The 20,385-nt window shown below is 30.5% G+C and overlaps 4 protein-coding genes across 7 annotated transcripts; 1 reads left to right on the top strand and 3 right to left on the bottom strand.

The window, feature by feature from the left end:
- Positions 1–4,502: 4,502 nt before the first annotated feature.
- Positions 4,503–9,115, bottom strand: LOC139993271 (solute carrier family 12 member 9). Its single transcript, XM_072014836.1, has 10 exons — positions 8,868–9,115; positions 8,372–8,651; positions 8,134–8,268; positions 7,447–7,784; positions 7,177–7,390; positions 6,823–7,092; positions 6,531–6,738; positions 5,661–6,449; positions 5,153–5,581; positions 4,503–5,060 (listed from the first exon to the last, which is right to left on the bottom strand). Exons 2-10 carry the CDS (start codon positions 8,637–8,639, stop codon positions 4,862–4,864), a joined length of 2,850 nt encoding a protein of 949 aa, XP_071870937.1. The 5' UTR covers positions 8,640–8,651; positions 8,868–9,115; the 3' UTR covers positions 4,503–4,861.
- Positions 9,116–9,365: 250 nt separating this feature from the next.
- LOC139993273 (enoyl-[acyl-carrier-protein] reductase, mitochondrial) lies at positions 9,366–11,848 on the top strand. Its single transcript, XM_072014842.1, has 5 exons — positions 9,366–9,885; positions 9,959–10,195; positions 10,443–10,664; positions 10,724–10,954; positions 11,036–11,848. The coding sequence occupies exons 1-5, from the start codon at positions 9,694–9,696 to the stop codon at positions 11,264–11,266; spliced, it is 1,113 nt and encodes a 370-aa protein (XP_071870943.1). The 5' UTR covers positions 9,366–9,693; the 3' UTR covers positions 11,267–11,848.
- Positions 11,539–13,287, bottom strand: Oscp1 (Organic solute carrier partner 1). Its single transcript, XM_072014843.1, has 4 exons — positions 12,838–13,287; positions 12,399–12,718; positions 12,048–12,325; positions 11,539–11,982 (listed from the first exon to the last, which is right to left on the bottom strand). Exons 1-4 carry the CDS (start codon positions 12,947–12,949, stop codon positions 11,610–11,612), a joined length of 1,083 nt encoding a protein of 360 aa, XP_071870944.1. The 5' UTR covers positions 12,950–13,287; the 3' UTR covers positions 11,539–11,609.
- A 148-nt stretch (positions 13,288–13,435) lies between these two features.
- Positions 13,436–19,881, bottom strand: LOC139993272 (uncharacterized). Of its 4 annotated transcripts, XM_072014838.1 has the most exons (10): positions 19,488–19,875; positions 18,951–19,016; positions 17,913–18,080; positions 17,678–17,840; positions 17,341–17,412; positions 17,018–17,137; positions 16,656–16,760; positions 15,784–16,086; positions 15,601–15,693; positions 13,436–15,529 (listed from the first exon to the last, which is right to left on the bottom strand). In XM_072014838.1, the coding sequence occupies exons 1-10, from the start codon at positions 19,565–19,567 to the stop codon at positions 15,419–15,421; spliced, it is 1,281 nt and encodes a 426-aa protein (XP_071870939.1). In that variant the 5' UTR covers positions 19,568–19,875; the 3' UTR covers positions 13,436–15,418. The 4 variants fall into 4 exon arrangements, with proteins under 4 accessions (XP_071870939.1, XP_071870940.1, XP_071870941.1 ...); XM_072014839.1 differs by lacking the exon at positions 17,341–17,412 and having other exon boundaries at positions 19,488–19,881; XM_072014840.1 differs by lacking the exon at positions 16,656–16,760 and having other exon boundaries at positions 19,488–19,864.
- Between the last annotated feature and the right edge of the window lie 504 nt (positions 19,882–20,385).

Here is a 20,385-nt window from a genome sequence, read left to right as displayed (position 1 = left end):
GATTCTAGACAGAAGGATGACATGGAAACGGCACATCGTAGATAACTCCAAAGAACTAAAAACAAAACTAAAAAAAAAAAAAATTCGACTGGCTCATTGGCAGGCGCTCCAACTTAAACATGCAGAGTAAAATAATGCTATACAAAGCCATAGTTGGACCTATGGGATCCAACTATGGGGAACAGCTAGCAACTCCAACATAGAAATTCTCCAACGATTCTAATCAGAAACTCTAAGATCCTTAATAGATGCACCTTGGTATGTTACCAACGAAACAATACATCGCAACCTTAAGATACCCACAGTCAAAGAAGAAATAACCAAGTTCAGAAACAGAGTATAAGAGTTAACAACCACCAAAACCCATTAGTTACCCAATTACTCGACACGACGGATCAGATCCGCAGACTAAAAGGGCAATACCCCTTAGATTGAAGATCTTGAATTTTTATAATCCAAGTTACAGTACCACGCCAAAAAAATTTTTCACAAATCCTTCAATTTTCACAATCACAAAGTCTTCCGCCACAGCTGGACAACGAATTCCAACAACTTTAATCACACAACCAAACGAGTGGCCGTCGGGAAGGAATGCCTTCCTCGCTAAACATACACGCAACCTCACGCCGCACAGCAACGAGCAGTAACCGATATTCTGACCAACGTCCATATCAACTACAAGGTAAGCTCGTTTCTTATATTGACAATAAACTATCCGCCGCAACAATGGCAAACAAAATGGCAACAAAAATCACCTCCTTACATCGGGAGCGAGACAATCTGAATGACCAATTCCAGTTCGTATCGATATTACTCGACAAATACGAACAGTCCGGTAAGCACAACAAGGTCATCTTAACGACTTATCGAAAACAAGTCGACAACATTTGGAAACAATTCAACATTGTCAATGATAAGTTATAACTATCGATATTAGTTAATATCGATAGTTTTCAGAACACCCCATCGGATTTCAACACTTGTCCACTGAGCCCACTGATCGCTACATCGGACAAGTCTCTGACCACCACCTTCTCTCTGGAGCTCCCCTTGGCTCCAACAATGCCGGTACATTCTCCAATGTCCAAACTATCACACTACAAAGAACCTTGGAACCTTTCAGAGCAACCAAACTGGTCCACCTGGTCTCCCACCGATGAACACGCCAGGAAAGACGCAACAGCGCATTTCTTGCATAGTCCCAGTGTTACGTCGCGAAGCTTGATATGGATCGTGTTTCTAACCGTCTCTCGCGGTCCTTTAGCGTCATACACAAATCGTTTCATCTCCCCGACGGGATATACAATGTATCGACGAGTGCACGGTTGCCGCCCGGCCGCGAGTTCCAGAAACGTCGATTCGATCCGTTCTTTAATTACACAAAGAAGTCGGCATACGTGATCATCGGCGCGAACGGTGGCGTGATCCGAGCGCGGAGGGGGTCGTCTCCCCGAGAGGACAAGAAATTTATCCTAGGGCAGTCAGTCTTTCTTCCGAAATCTTACCGCACACGTCTTAAACGCTAACGGATAAAATCGCGAATTCATCGAACATCGATACATATCAAAGTCAAGTTCTCGGCGTTCTATCCACCAAATCGATCCATTTTCGGATTAATCAATTACTGTGCTTTCCGACACGACGAAGTCAAACGATTTCTGTCGACGCAATAATTATTGTAGGCTAGTGAAAATAAATATATATATATTCTATAACTGTGGATTCCAGTTATATTAAAAACTAATCACCCCTATTATCCTAAAAGAAATAAGGGGATCGCCCTGCTCGTGGTGTCGATTCGTGCAATCGTAGCGGGAATTTACGACTCCCGTTGACGCGCTACATCAAACGATCGCGTCTCCCCGCGACTGGGCGAAAATACACCCAGTGTTACAACCGTTCGCGGAGAGACGCGGTGCGAGGAAAACGCGTCAGCGAGAGGCATAAATTCTCGCTACGATTCGTATAATCGACGCCGCGAATTAGTCGTTCCCCTGGTCCGGTTAAGATAACAGAGGTAGTTCAATGAATTTAACACTGTATTAACAGGTTAATATAGCTTGTATATTTAACAATGATGAATATAATAGTAAAAACATCACAAATTATTTACCGATAAATACAGTTAATGTGTTACAGAAATTCGATATCTTTCTTATCTCCGACTTTTTGATATCTCTCGATATATTCGTTAAACTTAGCGACTTTAATTTTATTCGTCAGACCTCTCGATGTATGCTGTTAGAATCTTCAAATGAGACTGGTTGCCCTTCGATCATTTCTTTGTCTTCTCTGGGAGACGACCTCCACTACGTTCGAGTCATGCCACCGTTCATGTCTATGATTACGTATACCACCTTCTTTGTGTGGATAAAATAACGGACCGAAATCGACGTTTCTAGATATATAATATATAGAGCTCGACGCTTGATGATAAATATGCGCTTGCCTTTACATTGTATATTTTCCGTCGGGAAGATAAGACGATCTGTCTGCGATACTATAGTACCGCGAGCGACGGTTAGGAATACGGCCTATAGTAAGCCTCGTGGCGTAACACCCAGCATCGGGACACATCTCAGAAGAAAACTAAGTATAATGCTTATCAACTCAGAGCACGACTGCCCTTCGAAATCGAAGTCTAAGCATAATAGTCCGGGTTACGCGGAACCAGCGGACGCTATCACACACAATGAAGCAGGGTGGCTACATACGCCTGCAGCTGTCAATCCTAATCCACCACATCCAAGCAAGTGGAAGAAATCTAACCAAACGGAAGGTAAGACTCCTCTGATATTGTCTTTTGCGGATAGTCGAGCCAAGCCGATACTACCACCAAGCACCATTAAGAAGACGCGATACGGATGGGTCAGCGGGGGGAGCCCTGTCCCCCACTCAACCGTAGACCTCCTTCACGCACCCACAACGCATCTACATACGGATTTCACCTGCCTTTGTGAAATCGGCGAGATGTATAATGACACCTCCTGGGGCGAGGTGTTCCACGATACTTCATGGGCCGAGCTGTTTCACGACACTGCCTGGGTCGTGAACTTCAACAGCAAATTTCTTGGCAATGCCGAGGACCACGGCAATCCAGACTACAAAGCAGACAACATACCCTCAACGCAGCGGTCCTTCGGCCGTATCATCGAATTCACCCTGGCGACGACGACATCATCCAGACAGCCACAGTTCATACGGCAACGAGCATTTTCGATCGAGATGCCACGCGGTTCGTCCCACTATCGAGTCAACCCGATCCAGCAGAATACAGACAACCAGCAATAGACAAAGAGTTGGACGGCAGCTCCAATTAATTTTAGCTTTACCGAACTTTTGATTGGTACTAAAGCGTTTTCTAAAGTTTATTGTTTACTACGAGAAGACACGGGAAGTTAGTTTTTCTCATGTACGATGCTTCCCACCAGCAACTTTCTATCGAGGGTGGCTAAGATCCTTCCTAGCCACCAACCTTCTTATTATCCAATCACAAGCAATGTCTACTGCCCTCACTTTCCTAACCAAAATTATCATCAACAAATCCGATGGTCCCGTGTGCTAGACACACCCATCACTAACTTTCCTCCGACACAGCATCGTCACTAAACTTCTTATTCTTCACCGTTAGAATAGTCAACACATTATCTGTAACGGGTCTCTACCCTTAAATCAATCACTTAACTTGTACCTACGCATTAACGTAACTATCTATCTTTACAAAGTTATTGGAATAAACATTATTTTATACTGTTAATTCAGTGTAAACTCAATTAAACCACCCCTATTATCGTAATAGAAATAAGGAGATCGATCAGTTCGTGGCGTCGATTGTCTAATCGTAACGAGAATTTACGACTCCCGTTGACGTGCTTTCTCGCTATCGCGTCTCTCCGCGAATGATCGATTAAATACTATCGAGGTATCTGAGAAGAGCTCAAGTGTGCAATGATCTCTTAGTAACCTCTTAAAACTTGGTTCACTCATAATGATTTAAAATTTAAGACAATAATGTAATAATCAATATAATTAAGTTCGAATAATATACACATTTCTAACATAATACATACTTCAGATACACTACTACCACTCTTATCTCTAGTCATTGTCTTGAACAATTGTTCAAGTTAGTTGCACATATAGCCTAGTTATGAATAAACACATTGCAATAAAGACAATTGTACTAGAATTATAAAATAATTCAGCTAAAAATTTAAGGATTAAGTAAAGTGATTTTTGTAATTTCGTTACTATTATATTAGATTATGATGAATATCTTCTCAAACTTCTAAAAATTTCATACAACAAAAAATAGTTATCGAATCGATCATTTAATTGAGTATCATTAATGAGCATGTATAAAATTTTAATTAATTCATAAAGTGTACATAAAAGTGATGCTTAGTTAATTTTACGTCTGATTTTACTAATGTTATTTTATTGCATTTATTGTAATATCAGGTGCAATACAAAAAATTGGTATAGAAATATGTAGTTCCATATATGAATATGATAAGATATCAGCTTACAGATTTATTAGTAAAGACGTATTACAATATTTAAAAAATATTTATATTTGAAGATTCTCTTATAGAATAAATTCGTTATCACAGCAATAATCTATATTCGTTACGAGATTTTCTTATTGTAATAAGAACGCATTATTATTGCTGAAATGGTCATAATTGTTAGTTTGTAAAAAGAAACATTTTTTGGTATTTGAGAATTTTTTCAAATCCCGTAATTTTTCCAAAAACATAGCATATATAAAAATTATAACTTGAGGTCATATAAATTATTCATTAAATAATACTTTTCTGTATAGAAAATACACAATAAGAATTTCTATATTTACATATTATTATAGTGTTGTCGATGTAACAGCACTCACACCGTGTACTAATACTATGGGTGGTAAATCTGCTGTTAATTCTGTTAACAGTTGGAGATACTGACGATATAAAGTATTTTCATCCCATGTATTTGATATTGGAGGTGCAGGTAAATATATAAATATTGTAGCAGTTTGTGAAGAATGTTGTCTAATTAATTGATTCACACTGTAAAATAAAATGAATATAATAAAAGAACAGTTATTTACAAAATTGTTAAATATCAGACATTAAATAAAATATGTATTTAGACAAGATACCTCAAAATATAAGCACGTGAAACATTGCTTAAGATATCGTTACTTTCAGTACTAGATTCATATTGACTTTCCACTGCCGAATCAATGAGAGAATGGCCCTTTAACCCACTTATTTGCGCACCCCAATTAGGAATTTGTTTAATAGATGCTGATATTCTCAACATATTTAATAATTTTCTTATACGAAGTTCGTTAGAAACTCGAGGAAATTCGCTAATCGAATTATGTGAATCTGAGGCGCTCAAACTTGCATTATTATCTGAAACTTCACAATGAAATACTCTGAGATGTAGATTTTTCCATACAGGTACCATATTAATAATACATGCAAGTTGCAACATAAATAATGATGTTGTATCAAATGGATCTTGATCTGTTGGTTGGAAAAAATTCACAGGCCACACATCTATATATTTTAAAGAAGAATTCCTAAAATACAACAGTATTAAAAAATTATATAATGATATAAATTAATCATATATTAATGAAAAATTAATCATGTGCTTACTTAGTTATTTGTAATTTATTTAATGTATGAAAATTTCGACATAAACACAAATTTTTTTTCATCTTTAACACATCTGAACACATTCCTACATATTGTATTGGATCCAAATTTTTTTCTGCGTTTGTATGTCTTAAAGGAAACGCAGTACTGTTTGGTAAGGTTGAAACGTTCTCAAATATATCAGTCGCATACTGTGAATTCTTGAAGAAATCTATCGATGCTTCTTCGTCATAAAAACCAAGAACAATTGTATTTGGTTTCATAGCTCCCATTCCCGATATCCTAATTAAGTGATGTAGTCCCTCGCGTACAGTTTTCGTAACTGTTAGTTCGACAAATGCCTTTACTTTCATATGATCAACTAAACTTAACCAATGTGGATACTCTTCTATAGTGGGATCAATATTCTGGCCTAAAAATTCTCCAACTTTTATGTGTCCTATTACATACAGTCCTCCTTTTTTCAAGTCATTTACAAAATCTATAAGTGGACACGCTGATCGTGGAGATGCTACCATTAGCAGCATTTGTGGTCGCCAAAATTTTACATGATCTTTACGTGAATCTAACATTAATAAATACTTTCGAACTTGATGAAATATCAGTGCTTGAGATATGCTTCCCCAAGGAGCATTTTTACTTGGCGAAAATAAATGCAACACAATGATCAAAATTAGGCAAAGTATTATACTGCTGGAAGCATAAATACTATTTATAACAAACATCATTATTAATGTACCGAGAAGACCGATTGTAGCCGTATGCCATGTAAAATAATTAAACGTTGGTCTGTAAAAGATATACAAGTATTATAATTACTTTGTATACCTAAAAGTATTCAAAATTAGGTAAATTCAAAATAAAAGATACCTAAAATTTGGAGCACTTGCAAGTTCAAGACCAAGACAGGCTAAATTAGTAGCCAAATAGCTTAACAAGAACAACACTGAATTAAGCTGAGCAATGATATTCAAAGAACCTATTAGCAATATTATTTGAACTAAAGTCCATGAAGTTAAAACTGCAGCAATTGGATTTCCTTTCCATGTTCCTTGTATTATAAAATTTAAACCAGAACCTATAAATATGAAACACGCAAAATGTAAACAAAATAAATAAATATAAAAGAAATTTATAAAAACTTTATATTTTGATCACTCACCAAATACATTATCTTTTGCTAGAGCTTCCAAAACTCTACTTGACCCTATCAAATTACTTAAACCAGCGCTAAATGTTGCTGTTAATATACCAACTGCCACAAATGGTGGCCAAATATTAATTGGCATCATATACATAAAATCATTTTGCAATAAAAATTGACTTGTACTTGCAGCTGTAAGAATAGATAGAAGAATATAACATATAAATGTAAATAATACTGCTGACAAAGTTCCACGTGGAATGTTTCTCCCTGGATTTTTCAATTCACCTATATATAAATAATTATTATATATTAAAACTTGAAACATGAATAAAAATAAAAACTATTTTGATTAATAATCTTTCTAAGTACCACTCATATTAGCACCAGCCATTATACCAGTAACGCCACTGAATAATACACCAAAAACACTTGCAAAATCAGTCATTGTTCCTTTACTTGAATAATCTGCACTATAATTTGAGTAAAGATTCCTTATAAGAGTAGATGACAGCAATCCTGTATAAGTGCCATTAACATGTTCTGTTGCATTTTGAACCAGCATATTTGCATTTGGAATTGGTATCTATAATAAAAGACAAATCACGTTTCTGATCATTTTTGTGCTCTTCACAACATTACCTCCATATATCCTTTGGCCAAAAAACTTATAAAAACACTTATTAGACAGACACATACAACAGCCAAAATTGCAACACTAGTTTTTGCAAACATTGCAGCTCCTATTAGACATACTACTAAATTGGCAGTATTTAATATAGAACAATATAAAAATCTCCACCATCCACCATCTGGTATCAGTGCACTTTTACCAACTAAATAACCAGATGGTCCAAAACTTTCTATTAAACCTTCTGCACATCCAGAAATACAAAGAGCACTCGAGACAATATTAGCCATAAAAAATAATGTACCAATAGAACCACCAAATTCTGGTCCAAGTGTACGACTAATCATAACTGTACAATAATTAGTAGGAAAAACTTGTATAAAATATATTTAAAGTTCTAGAATATCTTATAATTTTCACTGTAAACTTGCTTCCAAAAGAAAATATATGTATGATAAAAATGTTATATATTATAATTTTTTTATATTTAAATATATTTTGATATATAATAATTCTAACATATCAATAATTTGATATTAAAAACAACAATTAAATATATGTAATTATCTAACATATTCAATATACATATATATTAAAAACATAAGGTAGTAACTGATATCTTATCTTTAAATAACAAATGGATTTTATGTGTAACAGATTATAAATTGTTGAAAATAACAAAATTCAAATAAGGATACAATAAGCACCACCGCCTTCAACTGCTCCATTTGTTGAAATTGCGCATACAGATGCTACAGTAAATAACAAAATTCCATATGCAATTATGAATTGTATCAAAGTGACAAGTAATCCAGCATTGCCTACGATATATCCTACAATGTAAAGTTTATTTGCATGATGATGTATATTTAGTTTCATCATTGAAATTATACAGACTCAACACAATATCTTGAATTACTTCTGTAAAATTCATACCCATGCGTATAAAAATTAAGGCACTGAACATCGATAATGTAACAGGACTGAATACACCAGCAAATGTTCCCAAAGTCCGGCTACTATCTGCACTCAAACTACCAAATTCTACATATCCATCTCCTTCTGCCTGTTGTACTCGTCCAAATTTAAAGAAATTGCTTAATCTATATAGAACACTTCTTCCATGGATTAGAGGAGCTTTTTCACTACTGATCTTGACATGTACAGGTTCATTGTTTGTAGAACCTACTTCTGAAGCCATCATTTTTCTAATTTCCTAAATCAATAATTTGCAAAAGAACATATATAATAATAATCTTCATAATACTTTAATTATTACATTCACTTTAGTAGGAATTGATTAATAATAAAAAATATATAGATTCGTCACTCATTTATTTCATTAAAACTTTCAACAGTAAACTTGACTATGTAGAAACTATTAAGATATAATGAGAACAGTCTAAGTATCAAATTTTATTTAACGATTTACCTTGAAATTATATTAATCCACTTAGTTCTTTTATGTACATAACAATTATAAAACTATTGTTACATGCAATAAAGCCAGAAACTTATGATGTCATCTAATGAAATGTCAAATTGTAACTGTACAAATTGTAACAATTCGAGATTATTAAGCTCATGTCAAAATGTACTAATTACAACTGTTTTCCTTATCTATTGAAACCACCTTTTAAGATTAAAAAATTATCATGTTTTTTATTCTTTTCCTCCTTTTTGTTTTTCATTTTTAATATTATAAAAATTCCCTATCTACCATGAAATTTCTTAATTCACGCTTGGTATTACTGATAGTACAACCAGGCACAACTCCCTGATACAATTTACCCTCTGCTACAACCACTAATATTTTAATATGATTTTATAATCACAAAACAGGAACGTTTAACAAAAATATGTCAAATAAGTGTTGAAAATTATTCAAACTACATAAGCTCTTTGTATCTAAGTAATCCAAATATTATTTTTAAAATATATTTATACAAATATAAAACAATAACAAAACAACAATATACGGAAATTTTGTTAATAAATTGATAAATATAAACAATAATTAATTATTTAATTAATAATTAATCTGAATAAATTTGTTTTAACACATGTAACGCTTATAATAATATATTATATATGTAAATTAAAATCCTATATTAACGTATCTAGGTAAACATATGTTTATAGCTGATTATAGTAATCCACTGCATAATCTCTCAATTGTTATTGACATTATTTAAAAGAATAATTTAAAAAAAAAAACATTTGAATAAGTATCATTAGGTATCATATAGAACACTAAAATGGTCATATACATGAGAAGCTTAGTTTCACCGTTATCACGATCAATTGTTACAAATTTTATGTCGTTCCGTAAAATGACTGCTAATGTTAAAACAGATTCTGTAAAATCTTTATTTTATAAAGAATATGGAGAACCTGTAGATGTTTTACACGTTACAACACAATCTATTAATCAACCAGAAAATAATCAGGTAATTCAGTTAAAATGATTTTTAACTTTTTTTTTAATGCATTGTAATAAAAAGTTATTTATTGTTAATAAAGGTTTCTGTCAAATGGTTGTTAGCTCCTGTTAATCCAGCAGACATAAATACAATACAGGGTAAATATCCAAGTAAACCGCCTTTACCAGCTATTCCAGGGAATGAAGGAGTTGGAGAAATAATAGCTATTGGATCTAATGTAAAATATTTAAATGTTGGAGATAGAGTTATACCAAATGGCACGCATTTAGGAACATGGAGAACGCATGCAAATTATACTGTGGAAGAACTTCTGAAGGTATATAATGTGCTTTCAGGTAATAAGGTTTGTACATATTAGGTTGTCCCAAAATTCTTTTTTGTTTTATAAAGAAATAATAGATGCACAATATTTTTTGTTTTATATTCATCATATATGATTTAATAAAATAATATAAAACAAAAAATGTTGTGCATCTATTATTTTCTTATAAAACAAAAGGAACTTTGGAACAACCTAATATTTACCACAACAGCTCAAAATTTGAAACATGTTAAAATCTTAGGTTCCAAAAGAAGTTGGCGTTGTGGAAGCTAGTATGTTAAATGTAAATCCATGTACTGCGTACAGAATGCTTAAAGATTTTGTGGAATTAAAACCTGGTGATACTGTAATTCAAAATGGTGGGAATTCAGCTGTTGGACAGATGATTATACAACTATGTAAAATATGGAATTACAAATCTGTTAGTGTTATAAGGGACAGACCTAATATAGAAGAATTAAAGGTATAAAAACAGTTAAAAAATTAAATTTTTATTTCCATTGATCAATAAAACCTGTGTAGAATTACTTGACGAGCTTGGGTGCAGATGAAATTCTTACTGAAGATGAAATAAGGAAAACTCAGATTTTTAAAAGTAAAAAGTTACCTTCACCAAAATTAGCTCTTAATTGCATATGCGGGCAAAATGCATTAGAAGTTCTAAGACATTTAGCACATGGAGGTATTATGGTAACTTATGGTGGTATGTCCAGAGAACCTTTAACAGTTCCAACATCTGCACTTATTTTTAAGGTATATTAATTAAAATTTGTAAAGTAATGTAAGGTATAATTAAGTAAGTAATGTTTGTTAATAATCTCAAAAATTAAATAGGATATAACATTAAAAGGATTTTGGATGACAGCATGGACAAAGTTAAATATGAATTCCAAAGAGCGTGAAAAGATGTTTAGTGAATTAGGAGCATTATTCAAGGATAAGAAATTAAAAGCTCCACCACATAAGTTAGTTCCATTTTGTCAGTATCAAGAAGCTGTTATTAATGCACTCCATACTGATGGTCGAACTGGAGTGAAATATATTTTGGATATGACTAAGCTATGAAGTAAACTCTCTTTTAGATTATAACTAAAACTAATTATATTTATTATTGTGCAAGAGACATTAATTTAATGTTCACGTGATACATATTTTGTAGTGCACTTTTAAATAAAATTTTAATGCAGAGTAATGTAAATTATAATTCATAATATAAAATGTTTATAAAAGTACGATTTTTTATATATTACACAAACTGGAATATTGCTGTTCTATGTAAAAAGATGTATTAATTAATTTGTGCAGGACGAAATATTTTTATATATGAATGTAAATAACAAATTAAAGAAAATTTTTATTTATTTTGTTAATTATCATGGCGTAATCGAAAAAGTAAGTTTAAATAAAATTATTCTGTTTTATCTAAAAGTTCTAACAAATTCATGCTGTATTTTATGTCTTCATGATCATCTTTAAAAAGATCTGTACGTATGATATCAAGTTTCGTTTTATAATCTTCATTAAATTTCGTTTTTTCATATTTTGTAACTGTAACGTCATTCTGACTGTCATCCTTAGAATCGGACTCGCATTCTATATCTGTATTATCATTATCTTCAGTTGAAAATAAATTCAAAGTAAAAGGTCGTTTGTACAAAGTTTCTTCAGTTCCCAGTTGAACAGCTAACATACCAAGTTCTGCTTTTGTACCACATTCTTTAACGTAATTATGATTTCCTTGATCAGAAGTTAGATTTGATATGTCATACAACATCGAATACCTGTATAATATGTTTCTTATGTTTCTATCTTTGAAAAATTTGGTAATTTCATATTTGACACTTACATATTTTTGCCCAATATTGTACCTCGTTCACCAAAAAGATTAAAAGAACCATCACAGTAAGTTTTCAAATCTATATCACATAATTTTGTACCAGAAAGACGAGTTTTATTTTCTTCATATTTTTCATTGTATTTATGGTACATTGAATTAAAGCTACCATCATCATTTTGTAATCCATGTCTAAGAAGTATAGATACTTTCACACAATAATACTCTAATTCTTTCAAACAATCATTTCTGGCATTCCAAACTTCTTCAAAAGTTAATGTACCATAAAACTAGAATCATCAGTAAATCGTTTTTAGAAATTCGACATAAATCAATAATTTAATCAATGAGTAAAATGCTTACATCAGTTATCATTTGGTGTACTAATCCAATACATTGTTGAGCATTTGGATTGCTAACCATAGCACGCATTGCATCTGTATGGTTTAATGTTAACAATACAACTTCTACAGGACCAGTAACTGCAGTTAACTGATATTTAACCATCATAATCATTAGATCGAATAGTTTATTCATACTACTTTTATCAAGTTTCATTATTGATGATAATACAACACATTCTAAAGTAGGTCGTAAAAGAGATATCTTAGTCAAAGATTTTTCCTCAAATACGGAAGACAGCATTTTAGGATTAAGTAAAGCAGCAGTTACTTCGTCTAACACTGTATATAAATAGAAAAAGACATTTTAAAATTAATCAAAACATATAAAAAAATACACAAGTATCCAATATAAATTAGCAGCACACAATGTATACTTTTTTGTATAGTATTAAACTAGCCTTGTATAGTTTTATCAACATTTATCCTTTGTGCCTTCAGTCTTTGTCGCAAAACATATAACATTTCACCACCCATATTTAAATAAAGTATTGGTGTTGCATATAATGACATTTTTTTCTTACTTTCACTTCCACTTTCAAAAATAGAGTACTTTTATGATTTTAGTACTTACACGTAGTTTACGGATAGCGTCGTCTTAGCGACAGAAATGTACATAAAATTAATCGACGTAATGTATTTAAATGAGACTGCGCGATATTTTCTATTTCATAGTCGTGAACAGTTATCCTTTTAGAAGCAAGTACATTGCATTTTGCTTCAAATTGTATATTTCAATCCATTTAGTAACTAAATGAAGAAATGATTGTGCGAAAATCAATACATAGTTATCTTCGTAACTAATTTATTTTGTAAAACATTAATATTTTAACTGCAGTAAGTTAATTATAACTGTATATATTGATTAAGAAAATTTGTTATAATAAATAACTGGTTCTCTTAAAAAGAACTTAATATTTATCGAATAATAAATTACTAAGTAACAATGTTAAATTTTTCCTTCCAGTCTAAAACTTTGACAGTAATAAAAGACGTGTGTTATAACTGTTGGTTTTATTATATATAATTCGTCTCAAAACATGTTTTAAGTTAAAAAAAAAAAAGAACATTTAACATCTGCTTTTTGCATTTAACAGATATTAGGCAACTAATTATAATAATCATTCTTTTAACAATACTAATTAACAATAACATTAATTATTTATAAAATAATATAAGTGGACGGTTATATATAACAAAAAATATTTTGTTCCGCATTTTTATAAAATATCTTAAATCTAAGTTCGAAATTGGCTTAGTTACTTGGAACGGTTTACATTGTAGAAGAATTTAATAGCCCTGTTATTTCAGTTTTTATATCGTTTATCCACTTATAACATATGAAGACTTCATTCCAAAAAATATGCCATACATATTTATCAGTCTAATATTAATCTGTAGTATGTGTTGTTGCACAGAATCAATCTCCATATATCTTATTTTCACATTATGCTACTTATATCATAAATACAATTCTGCTTACAATTCAATTAATATCAATAAAATTTTTATTGCATTTATATTCTGTTAACGCACACATAAATTTGTCAATAGAAACAATAATGAAAGTAAAGAAACTATAGCAGTATATCAAGTTTTGTTATGGTCTTCTGTGGTACTTAATAGCATTTAAAAAATTATCGTGGTTGCTAAAAAATTTGCAAATACATATCTTGTATAAGTGTATATGCAATTATATTACCTTTTGTTTTATAAATTATTGTATATTGCGAAGATTCAATTTTTAGAGGTATTAAACATAAGTAGAATGTCTTGCTTAACTTAAAATTATCTAATATTTTGTTTTTAAATATCTAATTCGACATAAATTCATCTTTGATTATATGCTTTATATACAAATTGTAATTTAAGTACATTGTATCACGTCGTAATTTATAGAAATTCTTTGAAAATATGTAACAGTTCTGCAATATTTTAAACAAACTGCTATAAAAAGCTATGTTTGGCTATTTAAAAACACAACTCTTTATATTTGTGAAAATCATAAATAACATTATACCGAAATTAATGTTATGTTAAAAAACATTGCATTCAATACTTTATTAATGCAATAAAATATCAAATTTATTCTAAACAATGCAAAATTCATTATTTCTGATTTTTGCATTATTCACTTAAAGTACATAAACGTGTCATCTTGAGTATACTCATACATTGTATATTACATCCAAATAATTGAGATAAAATTTTATTTTTTACTCCTTGGGGAAATATCACAATTGTTTCTAATTTTATATTTATATATATATTCTCTTCAGAAACTGGACAAAATTATGCCATTTCTTTTTAATTATGCAATGATTATCTTAGTAGTGTTTAGGAATTTCTCGAAATACATTTCTAAGAGAAATTATTATTATTTCGAGAGAGTATTAATGTTATTTGCAATTTAACTTACAAATTATATGTCCAAGTACCTTTTGCTGACTGAATGTAGCGAAGAGGGACAATTGTGTTTCTAACATCGGGACTTTTTGATCTTCTTACACAGTCCTGACTCAAAACCCTGCATCCTGGACTTAGAGCTAAACCATTAAAGTTACTGCGGGGGATGCTGTCACTACTTGCCACTCTTCTAACATCATTGGTTTTCCTTTCTTCACAGTTACCAACTACTGACATTAAATTATCTGGTACAGAGTCCCTAAGTTTATATGCATTCTGATTATTTCCAAAATATTTTGAATTCGGGTTAACAGATATATTTTTGGGACTTCGCATTGAACAAGTTTCCACATAACCATTACGACGAATTTTTTGTTTATCAGCGTTATCATCGATCGAATGCCGATCATATGTAGGATGATCAAGATTACAGTTTGCATCGTTATCAATACACTGGCAAGGAATTACCATACTATCAAGAGAATCCGAAAATTCAGGACTTGGAATTGAAGAAACACTACCCATATGAGAGAAGGTAACCGTCCCCTGAGTATTTTGGGGACGGCGTCAGAAACATCATTCTTCTAATTCATCCATTCGATTTCTAACTGCCATTTCTACCACTTCCAAACTCGGGTAGTCAAGCTCTTTAACTAAGCATAAAACAGCTGATAAAATGTTGGAATTCTAAAATTACAATATTTTATGTTATTTTTGTTCCATATTTCTAGATTTGTATAAAAACACATGAAACATACCCTTGTAACAGGCCTCCTGTGATAGTGAAATTGTGATCTACACTTCTCCTTATCTGAATGTCTTACCCATCCATGCACTTGGTTTAAATCTTCCTGTAATATTGAAAAATTCCATTTTGTTCATTATTTTAGCTAAAAAGAGAGTCAACATGTTTCAAATTAACATTAATTTTTAATTCTAACCCTCTCTACATTATGATGAACTGCCATTCGTCTAGGTTGAGATGATGGTTGATGTTGCTCTTCATAATCTTTAATTCTATGGTCATGATGTTCTTTATATTCAGATTTCAGTCTATTATCATAGTCATAACTATTTCTATCTGCACGTCTTTCATCTATAATTTCATTTGTAGAGTATTGTGTCCTTGGAGATGTTGGTGCGTATGTTCGTTGTGGTGTATCATTATTACTATATTCTGCATAAGATCTTCTGTCATCATAATCTCCATTATGTCTAGAAATTGCTGGTCGGTCATCATATTCCTAAAAATAATTATAATTTAAAAAGTATTTGTAGTGAATTTATATCTAATATTCCTAAGATTTATAAAATATTATAAAATTAATTTAAGTTAATAATTAGTTTGTATTTGTTAATAAAATTGATAATTGGGTGGTCCATGCTTCAGTGAACCATTCATTATAACTACTTATCTTAAACTGGAATCTAAACTATTTCTGTAAATTAAAGCTATTGTAAAAGTTAATACCAAATACAAAAATGTTTAAATGTCATCACAAAACGTAATAAAATTTATGGTCTTTTTTTTAAAATCACAAATGATTTCTGTTTCTGAAATTATTCTTCATATTAATACAAATAGAAATATTAGAAAGACAAGTATATATTGCATATGATTAAATATACAAAATATATTATACTTGATTCATATTGTTTATTGATTAAGGAAAACTATTTAAAATTAACAATATCACTACGTGATAAATTGTAAGTAACACATAAATTTAACTAATGAACACTAGAACTATCAAGGTAACACTAGAAATAAATTACTACTTTGCACAAACATTGTGCAATCTATAGGATGTACCTTGATCATTTCAATAGTGTTAGTGGCCACGTTTTCACTGATGTTGCGCGACTCTGTACGTATAGTGTCATCTTTGCTTTGATTCTTTGACTGTCCATTCTGTTGCTGTCAGTATATGATTGCAGACAAAAGGAGCAATAATAAAATCATGCTTATTCGTTAAATATTAATTTAGATATATTGCTCAACAATGTTACTAAGATGAAAAATTAATTATATTTCTAAGTTTAGTACTAAAATAAAATCAATTTATTGAGAACTTTAATATATAGAATAATTATTTTCTTTCATATTTTCACTACACATATAAACATATTAGTATAAATCCTTTTACATGCAAAATAAACATACAATTGACTTACCTCATACGTATACTGATTATTTTGAGAATAATGATGTGATGGTGATGCATTATAATTTGCATTTCTATGATCTGGATCATGATACTCTTCTTGAGCATGTTGTGTTTCTTCAAAACTTCTCTGTGAACAAGTAGTTTTATAAGTCTTATAACAAATTATACCTGTACATTAAATAAATGCATGCATATTTATATATGTCATAGCATAATGAGAACATAATATAATACGTAATTTTTATAACAAAATTATCATAAAAGGTTTATAAAATTATCATAAATGAAATTATTATAAAAACAATTGATACAGCTTGAATTTTATATTACCTGATCACTTGAGGAACTATATCTTCGATGTCGAATCACTTCAGTTTCTTCAATATACTCAGTAGTAATATCCTAATTGTGTAAATGTTATTCAAATGTTAAGACTTTGTTAAAAATGTGTTAACATATCATAACATTCTATTTTTATGAAATCATTGTGATAGGATTAAACAAACAAATAGATTAAAATTTAATGGTAGATTTAGTTAATAATATTTGTATAACATATATCATTAATAAAACCAAAATTTCAATGAAGACATTATATAGCAAAGTAATGAAAAATGATTTATACAAGTATCGTGTGAAGAAGGCCTATTTTTATAAATAGTTTTACCTCTGGACTAACTGCATCTGATTGTGGTGGAGAAGCGTACATGTCAAGAGGATGGACTAAAACACGACCTCTTGTTAATGCAGTTTGCACTTCCTCAGGTGATACTATTTCATCATCAAGCTTTTGTAGATTTGGTAAAGCTCTTAAAACTGCTAACCGATAACTAGAAATAAATGAATTACTTAACTAGCATATTCAAGTAATTAATAAATTTTTTAATTGCCATACACAATACCCTTCTTTCTCAGCACAAGGATTTTCACCAAGCCATAAATTTCTTAAATTTGGTAAACCTTGAAGATAACAAACTTCATTCAAATCTTCAATATTATTATTTCTAACAAATAATTCTTGAAGACTTAAACAGTATTGAAAATCAGCAAGGGTGTTGATATGGTTAACACTATAAACAAATGAAAAAGATTTTAAAATATAACATAGTATTAATATGAATATGTTAAATGTTATTTATGTTTATATTAAAGTTTATTATATTTTTAATGCTATATTACAATTATTTAGCTTTGCTGAAAATTATAAAAATGGATTTCAAAACAAAATCAAAATATATAAATCCAATTGTAATATAAGATTACATGAACATAGAAAGTTACAAGCTTAAAATACATAGGATCACTAAGGTAAAATGTTTCATATAAAAAGGTGGGTGTAACCACCTAAGTAAATGAGATTATATATTATATTCTTATATATTTATTATTTTTTTTTTGTTCCTATATATATACATTCTATTCTGTATATTTTATATATTAGATGTGTAATAAATGCTGTTATTTCACTAAGTTCCATTTCATTTAAATTAATTTAAATAAAATCTATTATATTACTAATAGAGTTTTTAATATTGATGACATTCTTAATATACATTATAAAAAACATTATGTGCCAGTATTTGTATCAAATTAGTTTTATTTTTCTTCAAGGATATTGAAATATATTACAATGAATTCAAAATATGTGGGTAGAACAACTTCTGAAGTAGTAGGTTGTGCCTATGATCTTAAGGTTTATATAAACCTCTCCATAATAGGAATGCATTAGAGAATGCATTAAAAATTATAAACAAGTGAGATCATTATTATTATGAATTCTTCTTATAAAGCAATTTTCAAGTAATAATTTCTAGACAATTTGTGTGTGTGTGTGTGTGTGTGTGTGTGTGTGTGTGTGTGTGTGTGTGTGTGTGTGTGTGTGTGTGTGTGTGTGTGTGTGTGTGTGTGTAAATCTCAAGATTATGATCTTAATTATTTACCTTAATGACAGTACTTCCACATTTTTCATTTTCCTTAAAATGCTTACATCAGTCAATTCTGTACCCCTATATTAACAATATAAATAAATTAATTTATGTAAATATCTAACTGTATGTTATATATTTATAAATATTTCTTTAAAAAAAATTATTCCACAAAAGACAATTCAAAATAGTTTACTAATTGTTTAACATTATGAATTAAATACAAGCATATATAATAGCTTTATTAATTTGTATTTATTTTAGTCAATTAAATTATACAATTTTAAACACAAATATTAAATAGCACATTCTTATATTTTTATCATTATTAAGAAATGTTTTATAATATAAAATATTTATAATTATTGGAGTAATCTATTTTCCAATAAGAACATAAAACAACTATAAATCGTACTACTGGAACTCCTTAAAAAATAAGTATGTACTACAGTGAACATGTCATTTTAATATCATTACACATAAAATCAATTACATAGTAGTAGAATAAATAACAACTCATTTGAGAAGGGTAATATCGTTATAAACGCTTACCAACAATTAAGTTTTTTTACGGCAGAGAAGTCAGACATTCGCGTCCGAGCCACGACCATTTCTTCTGTTAACTTTACCATTATGAAGTTTGTAATTCATATAAATATACTTAAAATAAAGTAGTAATAAAAGATTTTGCAGATGTTAATAACAATTATTTAAAAAAATGCGATTCAGACCATCACTACAAATTTCTTAACTGTAAATCAAAAACGCAATCAAAACCCATCGCCATGATGGTGTGCCGTCAACTAATTGAAAAGTATTACGGTATACGGTATGATTACAAAGCTTTCACAAAATACTGAAACGTTCTCAATACTGATATGTATTCTACCAGTCCCAAAGGTACGTTTAACGAATTACCGCCTCTAGCGGTTGAATGGCCGAACTATACACTGGTTTCTTGTTTTAGTGGGAGAGATGTGTGTGTGCACAGCGAGAGGGGAAATAAGCGTTTGATTTTGTACCACGTGGGCTGTACGAAGTTGACCGAAAACAAACGCTTAGTGTCGATTCGAAAACGAACAGCAAAACGCTGCGCTGTACCACGACCTTTATAACTTTCTGATCATTATTTCCGCATGAAAAGTTGTTTTAGTTCCATTGATTGAGCAACAAAATCAAGTTGTTGTAAAACTGCACAATTACATAAATTATTATACAGAAAATTATAAACATTGTAAAATTGTACAATTATTGTAAATTTGCAAATTGAATAACTACAATAATTTTATTTTGCAAATAAGCAAATGGTTTTAATTGCTTGAAATCTTTTCAACAATCACAATCCTCAAATCCTTTCCAATTTCTATAAGTTTAAGAAATAAGTCGTAGAAAATGACGTAAAGGTTCGAGAAAATTGGTAAGTATTAAGAGGATAAGATAGCATAAGAAA

Source organism: Bombus fervidus, chromosome 12, assembly GCF_041682495.2.
Source record: "Bombus fervidus isolate BK054 chromosome 12, iyBomFerv1, whole genome shotgun sequence".
Taxonomy (NCBI): domain Eukaryota; kingdom Metazoa; phylum Arthropoda; class Insecta; order Hymenoptera; family Apidae; genus Bombus; species Bombus fervidus.
The sequence above is the reverse complement of the archived record's forward strand: the minus strand, read 5'-3'. Positions and strand labels throughout refer to the sequence as shown.

Coding starts and splice junctions, on each gene's coding strand:
- LOC139993271 (XM_072014836.1), bottom strand. CDS start 8,639: ATGATGGCTTCAGAAGTAGGTTCTACAAACAATGAACCTGTACATGTC. Junction 7,785..8,133: donor TGAAGGCGGTGGTGCTTATT/GTATCCTTATTT, acceptor ATTATTGTACAG/TTATGATTAGTCGTACACTT. Junction 5,582..5,660: donor AATAAATTACAAATAACTAA/GTAAGCACATGA, acceptor GTTGTATTTTAG/GAATTCTTCTTTAAAATATA.
- LOC139993272 (XM_072014838.1), bottom strand. CDS start 19,567: ATGGTAAAGTTAACAGAAGAAATGGTCGTGGCTCGGACGCGAATGTCT. Junction 16,761..17,017: donor ATAATCAGTATACGTATGAG/GTAAGTCAATTG, acceptor ATATACTGACAG/CAACAGAATGGACAGTCAAA. Junction 15,530..15,600: donor ACAGGAGGCCTGTTACAAGG/GTATGTTTCATG, acceptor TTGTAATTTTAG/AATTCCAACATTTTATCAGC.
- LOC139993273 (XM_072014842.1), top strand. CDS start 9,694: ATGGTCATATACATGAGAAGCTTAGTTTCACCGTTATCACGATCAATT. Junction 9,886..9,958: donor ATCAACCAGAAAATAATCAG/GTAATTCAGTTA, acceptor TTGTTAATAAAG/GTTTCTGTCAAATGGTTGTT. Junction 10,665..10,723: donor CTAATATAGAAGAATTAAAG/GTATAAAAACAG, acceptor AAACCTGTGTAG/AATTACTTGACGAGCTTGGG.
- Oscp1 (XM_072014843.1), bottom strand. CDS start 12,949: ATGTCATTATATGCAACACCAATACTTTATTTAAATATGGGTGGTGAA. Junction 12,719..12,837: donor TGTTGATAAAACTATACAAG/GCTAGTTTAATA, acceptor ATTTATATACAG/TGTTAGACGAAGTAACTGCT. Junction 11,983..12,047: donor ACAATATTGGGCAAAAATAT/GTAAGTGTCAAA, acceptor CATATTATACAG/GTATTCGATGTTGTATGACA.